Source organism: Rhinoderma darwinii, chromosome 1, assembly GCF_050947455.1.
Source record: "Rhinoderma darwinii isolate aRhiDar2 chromosome 1, aRhiDar2.hap1, whole genome shotgun sequence".
Lineage (NCBI taxonomy): Eukaryota > Metazoa > Chordata > Amphibia > Anura > Rhinodermatidae > Rhinoderma > Rhinoderma darwinii.
Genome location: NC_134687.1, coordinates 404,237,395 through 404,254,670, shown reverse-complemented (window position 1 = coordinate 404,254,670; position 17,276 = coordinate 404,237,395). Strand labels below are relative to the sequence as shown.

General features: G+C 42.0%; 1 protein-coding gene across 1 annotated transcript in view; it reads left to right on the top strand.

Moving 5' to 3' along the window:
- REC8 (REC8 meiotic recombination protein) overlaps positions 1 to 17,276 on the top strand; it is a 241,705-nt gene that overhangs the window by 50,983 nt on the left and 173,446 nt on the right. The window contains exon 4 of the mRNA XM_075828870.1: positions 5,470 to 5,545. Coding sequence (XP_075684985.1) covers positions 5,470 to 5,545 — 76 coding nt within the window. The remainder of the gene's footprint in view (positions 1 to 5,469; positions 5,546 to 17,276) is intronic.

Here is a 17,276-nt window from a genome sequence, read left to right as displayed (position 1 = left end):
ATTTTATGTATTGCAACTTATTTTAATGTTTATTGTAAAAAAGGTGTATGTGTATTTTTTTAAAATTTAACATTACTTTATGTTTTTACTTTATTTTTTAAACTTTAATGTACTGGCATATATCTATATCCCAGTACATTAGCCTGTGTACTGATAGTACACAGGCAGTTGTTAGGACATACCTAAGTATGCCCTAACAACAGGAAATATGGTAGGACAGCCCTGGGGTCCTTCAATGAATTCCCTGTGACGCGGTCCAAGGGGCATCCCCCCTTCTCATTTTCCACTGAATGCTGCAGTCCGCTGTGATCGCAACATTCACGGGAATAACGGCGGAGATGAGAGGTTTCTCTGATCTCCGCCAGCGGGGCTGCAGCTGTGTAATACACTCATTGCCCCGCTCCTGACAGGAAGTGTGCGTGCGGTCAGCATGAGGAGACTAATGCACTAATGAGCGGCGGTTCAGGCACTGAAGACAGAACATGGGGGTGTTTTGTAGTGCGCTCGCCATGTTCTGTTTTCAGTGCCACCGCTCATTTGTGCAGCGCCGGCCGCATCGCATCATCCTGACCCCGCGCACTTGTTATCAGGGCTCAGGAGCACAGCAATGACTGTATCACACAGCCGCAGCCCCGCTCTCATACATTCATGTGTTACTATACTGAGCTGTGCGGCCGCACAGCTAAGTATCGGAATACATGAAATAACGGTATCGAACCGTTTGGGGATGCACAGTATCAAAACACTATCGAAGTTTCGATGCATCGTGCATCCCTACTCTGCACCATATTGCGTTGTGTGAATCTGGCCACAATGTTATTATTGTAATTGCTTGAACTTGTGAAGAAGTAGTAACTCTACAGGGCTGCGTGGAAATCAAATTCCTTGCTTATTACTGCATGCACTTTTAGCACACTACAATTGTAGTCCTGTATTGCCAGACTTGCATCCACATCACGTTTTTGGCCATATGTTTAGCATATATCTCGAGAAAAGCTCCCAACGTATATGTTAAACGGAGACTGCTGTGAATTATGCCTAATATAATAGCCCTATGGGAGATGGATGTCACTGTATTGCAACCGTCACAGGCATCCGTCACCTATAGGCTATTATAGCATCGGTTTAATGTATACGTCATGAAAAGCTTATGACATATACTGTACGTTAAACGGATTCCTGTGACGGATGTCAAACATTAGTTTCCGTCACTCATAGGTTCCCATGTTAAAAGACGTATACTGCACAATATATGTTTTTCACAGGATCCTGTTGTATGAAATAACATAGTCTACTAAACTATTTCATACCTTGTATAGGGTACTCTTTTGGCCTCCGTCAGGATGCTTCCCTGGCGTACATGCTAAACGTACATCACAAATGTAATGTGAAGAGCGCCTTAGGGGTTAGGGTTTCGCTTCTGCCTGTAACTCACTACCCTGGCCATTGGCATCTCTGAGAAAAGGCAGTTGCACAAGCAGGGGCGTAGCTAGAGGCTCATGGGCCCCGATGCAAAAATTCTTACTGCCCCCCCCCCCCCGCAAACTTCTCATGGCCGACGGTCCGCTTTCAGCTGCATCGCTGGGTCTCCTAAGTGACCCAACAATGCAGCACTAGCAGCCGGGGGCGTCACTAAGGCTGGGTTCACACACACTATTTACGGACGTAATTCGGGCGTTTTAGCATTGAATTACGTCCGAAAATGCGGCTCAAAAGCGTTGGCAAACATCTGCCCATTCATTTGAATGGGTCTTACGATGTTCTGTGCCGACGGTCATTTTTTTTTACGCGTCGCTGTCAAAAGGCGGCGCGTAAAAAAGTGCCTGTCACTTCTTCAGACGTAAATGGAGCCGTTTTCCATGGACTCCATGGAAAACCAGCTTCAGTTACTTTCGTAATGGACGCAGCAAAAGACGCCTGCACATGCCATTACGGCTGAAATTACGGTGCTGTTTTCTCCTGAAAACAGCACAGTAATTTCAGCCGTAACGGACGCTGCCGTGTGAACATACCCTCAGGGCTTAAAATGTCCGGGAAATAGCCCCAATACATATGTGTCCGCCCCCAAAAAAAGTGCGTATATGAGACAGCATAGCATATCTATAGCACTACGACCCTATAAACTATGGATAGGATTAGATACAGTGGCTGAGCAGACAGTATCACACATGATAGGATTAGATACAGTGGCTCAGAAGGCAGTATCACACATGATAGGATTAGATACACAGCTCAGCAGACAGTATCACACATGATAGGATTAGATACAGTGGCCCAGCAGACAGTATCACACATGATAGGATTAGATACAGTGGCTCAGCAGACAGTACCACACATGATAGGATTAGATACAGTGGCTCAGCAGACAGTACCACACATGATAGGATTAGCTACAGTGGCTCAGCAGACAGTATCACACATGATAGGATTAGATACAGTGGCTCAGCAGACAGTACCACACATGATAGGATTAGATACAGTGGCTCAGCAGACAGTATCACACATGATAGGATTAGATACAGTGGCTCAGCAGACAGTATCACACATGATCGGATTAGATATAGGGCCCAGCAGACAGTATCATACATGATTGGATTAGATACACAGCTCAGCAGACTGTATCACACATGATAGGATTAGATACAGGGCCCAGCTCGCTGACATTGCGGCTCCAGCGCTGGACCCAGGATAGGTAAGAATAATAATTTTGCTTCTTTATGTGTTAATGATTATTTTTGTGTTTGTGTTTTTTTTACAGGTTCGGTTGTTGGACTTCGGATACGAGGACTTCAATGACGGCGTTTTTTTTATTCTCAATAAAATGGTTAATGAGGGTTGTTTTTTTATTTCAATAAAATATTTTTTCTATGTGCTTGTATCTTTTTAAACTTTATTATCACCGCCTTAGTAATGGCCGCTGGCTGATTGACAACCTCCATTACTAAGGCGAGGCTTAATGTTAGCCGGTGCAGAGGCTACACTAACCCCCATTATTACCCTGGTACCCACCGCCACCAGGGGTACTGGGAAGAGCCGGGTACAAACCAGTACCCGACCATCTGTAGTGACGGGCAGGCACCGGGGTGGCCGCAGGCTGGTAGTATTAGGCTGGGGAAGGCCAAAAACAGTGGCCCTTCCCACCCTTGTAATGCTGCCTGCTGCTGCTGTGTTGTATCTGGCTGGTTATGAAAATTGGGGGGGACCCGACATCGTTCTTTCCAATTATTTTTTTTTTTATTTTTTTTTAAATGACGTGGGGTCCCCCCCATTTTCATAACCAGCCAGATACAATAAAGCAGCAGCAGGCAGCATTACCAGGATGGGAAGGGCCACTGTTTTTGGCCTTTCCCCTCCTGATAATACCAGCCTGCGGCCACCCCAGTGGCCGACCATCACTACAGATGGTCAGGTACTGGATCGTACCCGGCTCTTCCCAGCACCCCTGGTGGCGGTGGGTACCGGGGTAATAAAGGGGGTTAGTGTTAGCCTCTGCATCCGCTAACACTAAGCCCCGCCTTAGCAATGGATGCTGTCAATCAGCCGGCGGCCATTACTAAGGCGGTAGTAATATAGTTTAAAAAAAAAAACACAAAGACATAGAAAAAATATTTTATGAAATAAAAAAAAAACCCACACAGCCCTCATTAACCATTTTATTAATAAAAAAAAAAGCTGTCATCGAAGTAGTCCTGGAATCCGCCGTAGTCCAACGACCGAACCTGTAAGAAAACACACAAAAAATGATTAGTAACACATGTGTTAGGGTATGTGCACACACACTAATTACGTCCGTAATTGACGGACGTATTTCGGCCGCAAGTACTGGACCAAACACAGTGCAGGGAGCCGGGCTCCTAGCGTCGTACTTATGTACGACGCTAGGAGTCCCTGCCTCGCTGCCAGACAACTGTCCCGTACTGAAAACATGTTTACAGTATGGGACAGTTGTCCTGCAGCGAGCCAGGGACTCCTAGCATCGTACATAACTATAATGCTAGGAGCCCTGCTCCCTGCACTGAGTTCGGTCCGGTACTTGCGGCCGAAATACGTCCGTCAATTACGGACGTAATTAGTGTCTGTGCACATACCCTAAGGCTTAGATACAGGGCCCATGTGTGATACTGTCTGTGGGACCCTGTATCTAAGCCTACCACAAGGTAGGCTTAGATACAGGGTCCAGCAGACAGTAATCTTATACAGTATAAGATTACTGTGTGCTGGGGCCCTGTATCTAAACCTACAGTGTGGTAGGTTTAGATACAGGGCCCAGCAGACAGGATCACGCATGGGCCATGTATCTAAGCCTACCATGTGATTGGCTTAGATACAGGGCCCAGCAGACAGGATCACACAATCTGTGATCCTGTCTCATGGGCCCCCTAAGCCTGATACATCGTAGGCTTAGGGGTTCTGCAGTCCCTAAACATTGATGGCCTATCCACAGGATAGGCCATCAATAGCTGATGTGTCGCCCGGGACCCGCAAATCAGCTGTTTTGAAGGGGCCGCAGCACTCGTACGAGAGCTGCTTCCCCTTCATTTCACTACTCGCTCACACTGTGAATCGCCGACACCGATTCACAGTGTGACCGGAATGAAGTGACAGGAATGAAGGGGAAGCAGCTCTCGTACGAGTGCTGCGGCCCCTTCAAAACAGCTGATTGGCGGGTCCCGGGAGTGAGACCCCGCCAGTCAGGGCTAACCTTACCTTCCTCTTCGGCCGCGGTGGGAGTTCTGTCGTCTCGATGCTGTGCGCGGCGCATAGCGCTGTGACGTCATGCGCTGCGCACAGCGCTTGACGTCAGGACCTCCGCTGCGATCCGGAACCAGGAAGGTAAGTAAAGTATGTTACTATAGTAACAGGGGCCCGCGGCCCGAGTTACTATAGTAACTTTTTATTGATGTGGTGCGGGGGGCCGTGGGCCCCCCTGGCTTTGGGGCCCGGTCGCAATTGCGACCGCTGCGACCCCTATAGCTACGCCAGTGTGCACAAGGTGTGGCAGCCTGTCCTGGCTTAGTGATCAGACACAGCCCTCATGTGAACTGAGCGCTCTGGCCGATCCCAAATAAAACTGTATGGCTGATAAGATATAAAGTATTGACCCCTAAACCACCATATTCGTTATTATTGCCAAAACCAGCTTTAGACTCCCAAGAACCATATGTATTATTGCCTAAATTCTTTAATTACATAATAGAACTTTTTATTAACAGGTAGTCTTAAGTTGTGCCATTTTTACGAGGGCCAAAAATGATTTGGCCCTGTAAACCTATGTTTACTCTTTGGTAATTTTTTACTCAGTTGGCAAATTCTCCAGTTCAGTTATTATTATGTATATACACAATAGATCGTTTTGTTGCATGTCAGTGGAATTATAATTTATTTCAAATGCGTTCACTTATTAGTCACCTGCTATCATACCTTTAAATTAAGCTATTTCGATTACTTAAATATCTGTTCATCTCTTAGAGGAAATGAAGATCACTGTAGAACGCTTGTATAAGGCTGAGAAGCATACAAAAATTGACTTACTGCACACTGAACAGTAAGTATTTTAGGCATCTTGTGTTTGTTTTTTTCCAGAGCAGAGCAAAACAATTTTAATTCAATTGATAGGTACGCAGTTTTGAAACCTAGCAACATATACCCATTCATGGAACTATTAAATCTTCATGTTAATAGCCCGCATTCAAGCCGAAGATCTTGGAACAATGAAGGAAACCATTGAAACTGAAAAAATCAAACATATAAACTTAAAGGGATCCTGTCATCAACATCTTACCTGTTAAACTCGCCGGACCCCTCAATGGCCGCAGCTGTCCTGAGTTCATTCCTGTTCTCTTCTTTCCTGAAGTCCTCCTCTGTCAGTAAATATAGTCGTTTAAACTTTTCCCGCCTTTTATGGTAATTATTTTTCCCTCTGGGATGCAGCTTTTTAACCACGCCCACTGCCACCACCTGTCCGGCCCTGACTGGCTAAGGAGCTGTCAATCAAAAAGAAGGAGGTGGAGTCCACTCTGAGATGCTGGAGGAATGAAAACCTGACTCCTTTTCAGATGAAGATTTGACTATTTTCTGCTTATTTACATACGGCGTGGGACCGCTGAAAAACGGAATACTAAAGCTACAGAGCTTACTTAGAACATATTTATAGCTTAGATGACAATGATTTTTCACCCACTTTCACCAGGTATTGCTGGCTTTATAGCTAAAATGCTGGTGACAGGTTCCCTTTAAGAGACTTTTACACGTGGCGACAATCGCCTGAACAATCGTTAGATCGAACGAACATTGTGTAAACATGTACAGCCAGCAAACGATCAGCGATTATTTGCTTGTTTGTTGTTGTTGTTAAAAATATTGTTTCTCGGCAGTACAGCCACTCGTGTAAACAGACATCTGCCTGTTTGTAAAGCCTTATTCACACGAACGTGTGCTTTTTGCACGCGCAAAAAACGCAGCGTTTCTGTTGCGTGTGTCATCAGTATGTGCTGCGTGGCTGCGTGATTTTCACCCATATGCCATGCTTATGACACGCGGTTTTGAAGTTTAGAAAAAGAAAAGAAGGAAGTGCTTTTATTTTTTCCTTCATTTCTTTATCTACTGTTTCGCGAATCATGCACGTCACACGGAAGTGCTTTCACGCACCCATTGACTTCAATGGGTGCGTGATGCACGAAAAACGGCCAAGTATAGGACATGTCGTGAGTTTTACGCAGCGGACATACGCTGCGTGAAAATCACGGACTGTCTGAACGGCCCCATTCATTAACATAGGTCCGTCCGCGCGTATCACGGACGTAATACACGTTCGTGTGAATAAGGCCTAATGGAAACAGCATAAAAGGAGGAAAGACAATCAATCGCACGGCTGATCACAGTTACAAATAAAAACACCCAATTATTGTAACATATAAGGGCACGTTCAGACGTGGCAGAATTTTTCCGCTGCAAATGTTGGTGCAGATTTGGGGCAATTACGCAACGAATATGCTGCAACATTTGTATATTTGACAGGTAATTAAGACGTTGCAGAAAGCACAGCGGACTTGCCACAGATTTCAGTTTTTGCATTGCAAAGGCTGAAATACGCAGTGAAATTACGCTTCTTCTCCGCAATGTAATGAGCATGCTGCGGAGGGAAAAATCTGCACCGCAGTCTAATTTCCGCACAGTTATTTTTTGCAAATGTCTGAACTAACTTTCCTAAAAATGTATAGAAAGAAATGAAAAAACCGGCTGCTGCAGAATTTCACTGCGGACTGTCCACAGCGGAATTCAACAGCAATTCCGCCACGTGTGAATGTGCCCTAAATGCAAGTGCTGGGATTGTTAATGACTTGCTAATATCAGCAATCGGAGCTTGTTTTAGCAATCTATCCTTTAGTGTAAAAGCACCCTGAGGCCCTATGCACACGTCCGTATATTTCATCCGTAATTACGGACTGTAATTACGAACCCATTCATTTCTATTGGCCTATGGACACCTTTCATTATTTTTACTGATGGGCGTCCGTGCTGTAAAAATGATAGAACCTGTCCAATTCTTGTTTGTAATTACGGCAAGGACTCTCCCATAGAAGCCTTCGGGCACTTCCGTGAACACGGACGGCTACGGATGTGCATCCGTAAACTGTCCGTTGCTATGCAACATGTTGTGACATCATTTGCAGAATCCCTCTTTTTTTACGGATCAAATACGGATGCAAAACGGACCGTATTTACAGGCACCCTTCCGTATACATGGATGAATTACGGATGACTACGGATCCGTATTTACAGACAGTATTTACGGATAGATAAAAATACAGTCATGTGCATGGGGCCTGAACCACTTCCCGCTGCAGCCACTTTTGACCTTCCTGACAAAGCCTGACATGTTTCATTTTATGTGGCAATAACTTCGAAATGCTTTTACCTATCCAAGCGATTCTGAGATTGTTTTCTCCTGACACATTAGACGTTATGTTACTGGCAAAATTTGCTCTATACATTCAGTATTTAATTGTGAAAAACACCAAAATGTAGCAAAAAATTGCAAAAATGTGCATTTTTTCTAAATTTTAATGTACCTGCTTGTAAGACAGGCAGTTATAACACACAAAATTGTTGCTAATTAACAGCCCCCATATGTCTACTTTAAATTGGCATCGTTTTCTGAACATCCTTTTGTTTTTCTAGGATGTTACAAGGCTTAGAACTTTAGCAGCAATTTCTCACATTTTCAAGAAAATTTCAAAAGGCTATTTTTACAGGGACCAGTTCAGTTGTGAAGTGGCTTTGAGGGCCTTATATATTAGAAACCCCCAATAAGTCACCCCATTTTAAAAGCTGCACCCCTCAAAGTATTTAAAACAATATTTAGAAAGTTTCTTAACCCATTAGACGTTTCACAGGAATTAAAGCAAAGTAGAGGTGAAATTTACAAAGTTAATTTATTTTTGCAGAAATTAATTTTGAATCCATTTTTTTTGTAACACATAAAGTTTTACCAGAGAAACGCAACTCAATATTTATTGCCCAGGTTCTGCAGTTTTAGAAATATCCCACATGTGGCCCTAGTGTGCTAATGGACTGAAGCACCGGCCTCAGAAGCAAAGGAGCACCTAGTGGATTTTGGGGCCTTCTTTTTTTTAGAATATATTTTAGGCACCATGTCAGGTTTGAAGAGGTCTTGTGGGGCCAAAACAGTGGAAACCCCCCACAAGTGACCCCATTTGGGAAACTACACACCTCAAGGAAATTATCTAGGGGTATAGTGAGCATTTTGACCCGCCAGTTTTTTTGCAGAAATTATTGGAAGTAGGTCGTGAAAATGAAAATCTAAATTTTTTCAAAGAAAATGTAGGTTTAGCTAATTTTTTGTCATTTCCACAAGGACTAAAGGAGAAAAAGCTTCACAACCTTTGTAAAGCAATTTCTCCCAGGTAAAACAATACCCCATATGTGGTCAAAGGAAGAGGAGATTACCAAAAACAATCAATTCCGTAATAGTTTTTTATGTGGGTTTTTTTCAGCATTCACAGTGCACCATAATTTACAGTTTAACTTTAGTCTGCGGGTCGATACGATTACGGCAATACAAAATTTACATAGGTTTTTTAATGTATTGCAGCTTTTACACAATAAAATCAGGTTTTTAAAAGAATTATTTGTTTTCTGTTTCGCCATATTCTAAGACACATAACTATTTTTCGGTTGATGGAGCAGTGTGTGGGCTTGTTTATTGTGAGACAAGCTGTAGATTTTATTTGTACCATTTTGGGACACATACAACATTTTGATCACTTTTTATTTCATTTTTTGTAAGAAAAAATGATCAAAAACGAGCAATTCTGGAATAGTTTTTTATTGTTTTTTTTTTTTCGGCATTCAACGTGCGCCATAAATTACATGTTAGCTTTAGTCTGCGGGTCGATACAATTATGGCAATATCAAATTTTCATGTATTGCAGATTTTGCACAATAAAATCACTTTTAAAGAAAATATTTTGTTTTCTATGTCGCCATATTCTAAGACCCATAACTTTTTTATTTTTGCTTGGACAAAGCTGTGTCACAGATTTTTTTTTTGGTGGGACAGGTTGTCGTTTATTTTGTATTATTTTGGAGTAAATGTGAATTTTTTATACATTTTTGATCCATTTTTTGGGAGGAGATGTGACCTAAAAACAGAGATTCTGGCGTTGTTTTTTTAAAATGTATATTTTTTTTTTACAGCGTTCACCGTGCGGGATACATAACAGTTTTATAGTTTGGGTCATTACGGATGCGGCGATACCAATTATGTATGTGTTTTTTGTATTTTTTTTACGTTTTTTTTTTTGGGTGGGACAGGTTGTCGTTTATTTTGTATTATTTTGGAGTAAATGTGAATTTTTTATACATTTTTGATCCATTTTTTGGGAGGAGATGTGACCTAAAAACAGGGATTCTGGCGTTGTTTTTTTAAAATGTATATTTTTTTTTTACAGCGTTCACCGTGCGGGATACATAACAGTTTTATAGTTTGGGTCATTACGGATGCGGCGATACCAATTATGTATGTGTTTTTTGTATTTTTTACGTTTTTCCAATAATAAAAGTCTTATGGGAAAAACGGCAGTTTTGCTTTTTTTTTTACTTGTAACTTGTATTTTTTGACAACATTTTTATTAACTTATTTAACTTTTTTTATTTGTCCCACTAGGGGACTTGAAGGCATAAATCCACGATCGCTAATCTAATAGACTACACTACATATGTAGTGCAGTTTATTAGAGCTGTCAGTTGCATCGCTGGGGTGCCGGTCGGGTAAAAACTCCTCAGATCCTGCGTTCTTTATTGAGTGCGGCATCTGAGGGGTTAATCGGCCAGATCAGAGAATAGCTCCGGTCCCTGCCATTAACCCCTTAGATGCAGCTATCGAGAACAACTAAACCCTGTTACAACGGTGACAAACGGAAACCTTTATCAAAGTTTCCATCAACTTGGAGATCAATGGTGGGGGAAACGGAAAGTTGAGGTTTCAGTTTGCCGTTCCGTTGAGGGGCTACCGGACAGAAACCTCAGACGGAACCCCTCAACGGAAGGGCAACGGTGATGTGAACACATATGGTAGGCTTAGATACAGGGCCCATGTGCATGTGTGATACTGTTTGTTGGACCCTGTATCTAAGCCTGAGGTAGGCTTAGATACCGGGTCCAGCAGACAGTAATCTTATACAGTATAAGATTACTGTCTGCTGGGGCCCTGTATCTAAGCCTACCACATGGTAGGCTTAAAGGGGTTGTCCAGTCCCTAAACATTGATGGCCTATCGTCAGTATTGGCCATCAATAGCTAATGGGTCGGGGTCCGACTCCCGGGACCCCCGCCAATCAGCTATGTTGAAGGGGGTGCAGCACTCGTACGAGCGATACTTCCCCTTCATTTACAGTGAAGGAAATAAGTATTTGATCCCTTGCTGATTTTGTAAGTTTGCCCACTGTCAAAGACATGAACAGTCTAGAATTTTTAGGCTAGGTTAATTTTACCAGTGAGAGATAGATTATATAAAAAAAATAAAAGAAAATCACATAGTCAAAATTATATATATTTATTTGCATTGTGCACAGAGAAATAAGTATTTGATCCCTTTGGCAAACAAGACTTAATACTTGGTGGCAAAACCCTTGTTGGCAAGCACAGCAGTCAGACGTTTTTTGTAGTTGATGATGAGGTTTGCACACATGTTAGATGGAATTTTGGCCCACTCCTCTTTGCAGATCATCTGTAAATCATTAAGATTTCGAGGCTGTCGCTTGGCAACTCGGATCTTCAGCGCCCTCCATAAGTTTTCGATGGAATTAAGGTCTGGAGACTAGCTAGGCCACTCGATGACCTTAATGTGCTTCTTTTTGAGCCACTCCTTTGTTGCCTTGGCTGTATGTTTCGGGTCATTGGAAGACCCAGCCACGAGCCATTTTTAATGTCCTGGTGGAGGGAAGGAGGTTGTCACTCAGGATTTGACAGTACATGGCTCCATCCATTCTCCCATTGATGCGGTGAAGTAGTCCTGTGCCCTTAGCAGAGAAACACCCCCAACACATAATGTTTCCACCTCCATGCTTGACAGTGGGGACGGTGTTCTTTGGGTCATAGGCAGCATTTCTCTTCCTCCAAACACGGCGAGTTGAGTTAATGCCAAAGAACTAAATTTTAGTCTCATCTGACCACAGCACCTTCTCCCAATCACTCTCAGAATCATCCAGATGCTCATTTGCAAACTTCAGATGGGCCTGTACATGTGCCTTCTTGAGCAGGGGGACCTTGCGGGCACTGCAGGATTTTAATCCATTACGGCGTAATGTGTTACCAATGGTTTTCTTGGTGACTGTGGTCCCAGCTGCCTTGAGATCATTAACAAGTTCCCCCGTGTAGTTTTCGGCTGAGCTCTCACCTTCCTCAGGATCAAGGATACCCCACAAGGTGAGATTTTGCATGGAGCCCCAGATCGATGTCGATTGACAGTCATTTTGTATGTCTTCCATTTTCTTACTATTGCACCAACAGTTGTCTCCTTCTCACCCAGCGTCTTACTTATGGTTTTGTAGCCCATTCCAGCCTTGTGCAGGTCTATGATCTTGTCCCTGACATCCTTAGAAAGTTCTTTGGTCTTGCCCATGTTGTAGAGGTTAGAGTCAGTCTTTTATACAGGTGACCATGTAAGAGCTGTCTATAATGCAGGCACCAAGTTGATTTGGAGCGTGTAACTGGTCTGGAGGAGGCTGAACTCTTAATGGTTGGTAGGGGATCAAATACTTATTTCTCTGTGCACAATGCAAATAAATACATATAATTTTGACTATGTGATTTTCTGTTTTTTTTTAATATAATCTATCTCTCACTTGTAAAATTAACCTAGCCTAAAAATTCTAGACTGTTCATGTCTTTGACAGTGGGCAAACTTACAAAATCAGCAAGGGATCAAATACTTATTTCCTTCACTGTACCTTACTTGCTCACACTGTGAATCGCTGACACGTCCATGTCGGCGATTCAAAGTGTGAGAAAGTGACCGGAATGAAGGGGAAGTAGCGCTCGTAGCTCGTACGAGCGCTGCACCCCCTTCAAAACAGCTCATTGCGGGGACCTGACCTATCAACTTTAACCCCTTAAAGACCAGGCCAATTTGAGTTTTCCATTTTCGTTTTTCCTGCCTGGCTGATGCCTTCCAAAAGCCATACCTTTTCTATTTCTTCGTCGACATAGCCATATGAGGTCTTGTTTTTTGCGGGACAGGTTGTAGTTTTTCATGGCACCATTTATTGTACCGCATAATGTACTGGGAATCTGAAAATAAAATATTTGTTGGGTGAAATGGGCAAAAAACAGAGATTAAAACATCTTTTGGGGGGGTTTTGCTGTTACGGCGTCCATCAGGCCATAAAAACTACATATTCACCTTATTCTACAGGTTGATACGATTATGGCGATACCAAATTTTATATGTTTTGTTTTAGGTTTTATCACTTTTAAAAAAAATAGATGTCTTTGCTAAAAAAAAAAAATGTTTTGTGTTGCCATATTCTGGCTTCAATTTTGCGGGGCGAGCTGTAGTTTTCACTGATTCCATTTTGGGGTACATGCAACGTTTTTTAAACAATAGATTTTTATTGAAATTTCAACGTTTTTTGACAAACAATAAAGAGGCAAATCGATGAACTCTCAAACAGTTCGAGATCATCAAGGACAAAACAAAATTGTGAATACACTGTGCCAAATTCAAAGACAAAGGTAAACACAGGTATCTTTGAAAAGACAAGAGAAACATTAGACACTATTCAAAGAAAGTATTGGGAACCACTCCAGGGTTGCCAGAACTTCATAATTCTCGCATGTAAACTAACAGATTGTGTAAGCATAGTTTCATGATGATAATTACTATTCACTATTCTCAACATTTCAGAAATACGTGGAGAGTTGGGAGATTTCCAAGATCTGGCAATGGAAAGTCTAGTAGCTAATAGAATATGATGAGTATTTAATCTAAACGCCGTAGGAATATTCTCCAGGCCTATGTCTAAAACGGCCAGTTCTGGACTAGCCGGTATAGGAATACTAGAAACCTTAGATATCAACTGAAACACTTCTGTCCATAAAGGAACAACCGTAGGACAAGACCACCACATATGTAGGGCAGACCCAACATGGCCACATCCCCTCCAACAAATATTAGATGCCCCATCAAAGAGATGTGAGAATCTTGACGGAGTCAACATGTCACTTTTTTTGGAGAACTAAAGTGACCAAAAAACAGCAATTTGCATATTTTATATATATATATTTTTTTTTACGTCGTTCACCGAGCGGGTTAAATAATGATATATTCTGATAGTTCGGACTTTTACGGACCCGGCGATACCAATTATGTTAACTTTTCTTTTTTTAACATTGCATTAGGGAGCAAATGGGAAAAATATTTATTTTTTTACTTTTAATATTTATTTATTTTTGGAACATTATAAAAGTCTTTATTTAACTGTTTTTTTTTTTGTTTTTTTTATTAGTCCCCCTATGTAACTTGAAGACATGATCTTTGATTCTGCCCACTGCAATGAGGTGTCGGCTGTGTAACACAGCCGTCACCGTGGTTTATGGAGCGAGCTCAGCCCATGAGCCCGCTCAATACTTCCCCTTAACGGCTGCCGTGTACAGTATAGTAACTTAGGTAATTTGAAAATGTAAAACAACTACTTCTACAACTAAGTTTACTTTAAACTTTACTTTTTAAAGTATCTATTTTCACTGACAACCTCCTGCACGTAACGTCAGTGTATTAGGGTTACATACATTTGTCAATAAAAGATGCTAAACTGTTTAACCCCTTTCCGACATCTGCCGTATATATACGGCGCTGTCGGCAAGGTGTTCCCGCAAACCGCAGTACAGTTACGTCACAGTGATGGTGCCGCCTCAGAAGCAGAGCCGGCACCATCACTGCGGGATGACAGCTGTATTATACAGCTGGCACCCTCCTGTAACTGCCAGGACCGGAGCTATTCTCCGATCCGGCTGATTAACCCCTCAGATGCTGCTCTCAATAGAGCGCAGCATCTGATGGGTTTTAACCCGACCGGCAACCCAGAGACGCAATCGCTGGGTTGCTATGGCAATCGGAGGCCAAATAATGGCGTCTGTGTCTGCCTTGTACAGGAGCCCATGAGGACCCGCCTGTGGGAAAAACCGTAAAGAATTTAAAAAACCATACATAATTGGTATCGCTGCGTCCGTAACGACCCAAACGACAAAACTGTTATGTAAATTATCCCGGACGGTGAACGCCGTAAAAAAAAAACATGAAAAACAACGCCAGAATCTTTGTTTTTAGGTCACATCTCCTCCCAAAAAATGCTATAAAAAAATGATCAAAAAGTCTCATTTAATTCCAAAATAATACTAATAAAAACGGCAATCCGTCCCGCAAAAAATAATCCCTGACATAGCTTTGTCCACGCAAAAATAAAAAAGTTATGGGTCTTAGAATATGGCGACACAGAAAACAAAGTGATTTTATTGTGCAAAAGCTGCAATACATACAAAAACTCTATAAATTTGGTATCGCCGTAATCGTATCGACCCGCAGAACAAAGTTAACATGTAATTTATGGCGCACTGTTGATGCCGAAAAAAAAACCAATAAAAAACTGTTCCAGAATTGCTTGTTTTCGGTAATTTCCTTTACCAAAAAAAGAAATAAAAAGTGATCAAAAAGTCGTATGTGTTCCAAAATGGTACCAAGAAAATCTACAGCTTGTCTCGCAAAAAAAACAAGCCTGCACACCACTCAATCAACTGAAAAATAAAAAAGTTATGGCACTAGTAATGCGGTGATGAAAAAACAGCTCAATGCGCAGGCCGGAGGGGAACATTCCTTCAGTTTCAGGGCCCTAGTATTTAGGAACTAGGGAAGGGACATAGCACATCCGCTGGAAGCGAGGGTGCCCATATTATACCAGCGCAAAACTTTCCCAGCAAAATTTCCCAAACTACGAAGGAGAGAAAGTCCCCAAAAGGTGCAGAGCGTTACAAAAGGGGGATAAGAAAGAAACCCGTTTATCAGTGTGACACCGGCCTGCGCATAACGGATCGCTTCACAGCGTAACACACATCTATGGATAATTGTATTATTTACCCCATTATTACCCAATTATTATACCCTCTTATTATGCCCTGATGTACTCCGCACAGATTACATATACCCCCACATTATAAACTGAAATACCAGCAAAACTCAAACAAAACTACCAAGCAAAATCCATGCTCAAAAGGGCGGTCTTTCCCTTCTTAGCCCTACTGTGTGCCCAAACAGCAATTTATGGCCACAAGTAAGGCATTACCATACCCGGGAGAACCCACTTAACAACTTATGGGGTAAGATTCTCCAGGGGCACAACATATTGTGCGGTGAATAGGCAGATCAGTGGAAAAATTGCAATTTTGACTTTGCACCATCCACTGCGTATTAATTTATGAAAAAACATCTGTGGAGTCTAAATTCTCACTACACCCCTTGATAAATGCCTTTAGAGGTGTAGTTTCTAAAACTGAGTCACTTTTGTTTGGTACATTAGGGGTTTTGCAAATGCAACATGGCGTCCGCAAACCATTCCAGCTAAATCTACACTCCAAAAGATAAATACCGCTCCTTTTCTTCTGAATGCTCCCATATATGTAAACAGCCGTTTATAACCACATATGGGGTGTTACCGTACTCGGGAGAAATTGCTTTACAAATGTTGGGGTGCTTTTTCTTCTCTATTCCTTGTAAAAATGAAAAATGTTGATCTAAAACTACATCTTATTGGAAAAAAAAATATTTTTCATTTTCATGGCTTAATTCTAATTAATTCAGCAAAAAACCTTTGGGATCAAAACTTTCACTATACCCCTAGATGATTCCTCAGGGGGTGCAGTTTCCCAAATGGAGTCAGTTTTGGGGTGTTTCCACTGTACTAGTACTACAGGGGCTCATCAAATATGACATGGCGCCCAGAAACCATTCCAAAATCCAAATGGTGCTCCTTCCATTCTGAGCCCTACCGTGTGTCCAAACAGACGTTTATGACCACATGTGGGGTATTGTTTTACTCGGGAGAAATTGCTTTACAAATTTTGCAGTGCTTTTTTTTTCTCCTTCAGTCCTTGTGGAAATTTAAAAAAATTAGCTAAACCTACATTTTCTTTGAAAAAATTTAGATTTTCATTTTTACGGCCTACTTCCAATAAGTTCTGTAAAACACCTGTGGGGTCAAAATGCTCACTGTACCCCTGGATCATTTTCTCAAGGGGTGTAGTTTCCAAAATGGGGTCACTTGTTGGGAGTTTCCACTGTTTCCACTGTTTTGTCCCCTCAGGGGCTTTGCAACATGGCCACCGCAAACCATTCCTGCTAAATTTGAGTTCCAAAAGCCAAATGGCGCTCTTTCCCTTCTCAGCCTCTCCGGGTGTCCAAACAGCCGTTTATTACCACATGTGGGGTACTGTTTTACTCGAGAGAAATTTCTTTACAAATTTTATGGTGCTTTTTCTCCTTTAGTCCTTGTGGAAATGAAAAAAAATGAGCTAAACCTACATTTTCTTTGAAAAAATTTAGATTTTCATCTTCACAGCCTACTTCCAAAAATTTCTGCAAAAAACCTGTGGAGTCAAAATGCTCACTATACCCCTAGATAATTTCCTCAAGGGGTATAGTTTCCAAAATGGGGTCACTTGTTGGGGGTTTCCACTGTCTTGTTTCCTCAGGGGCTTTGCAA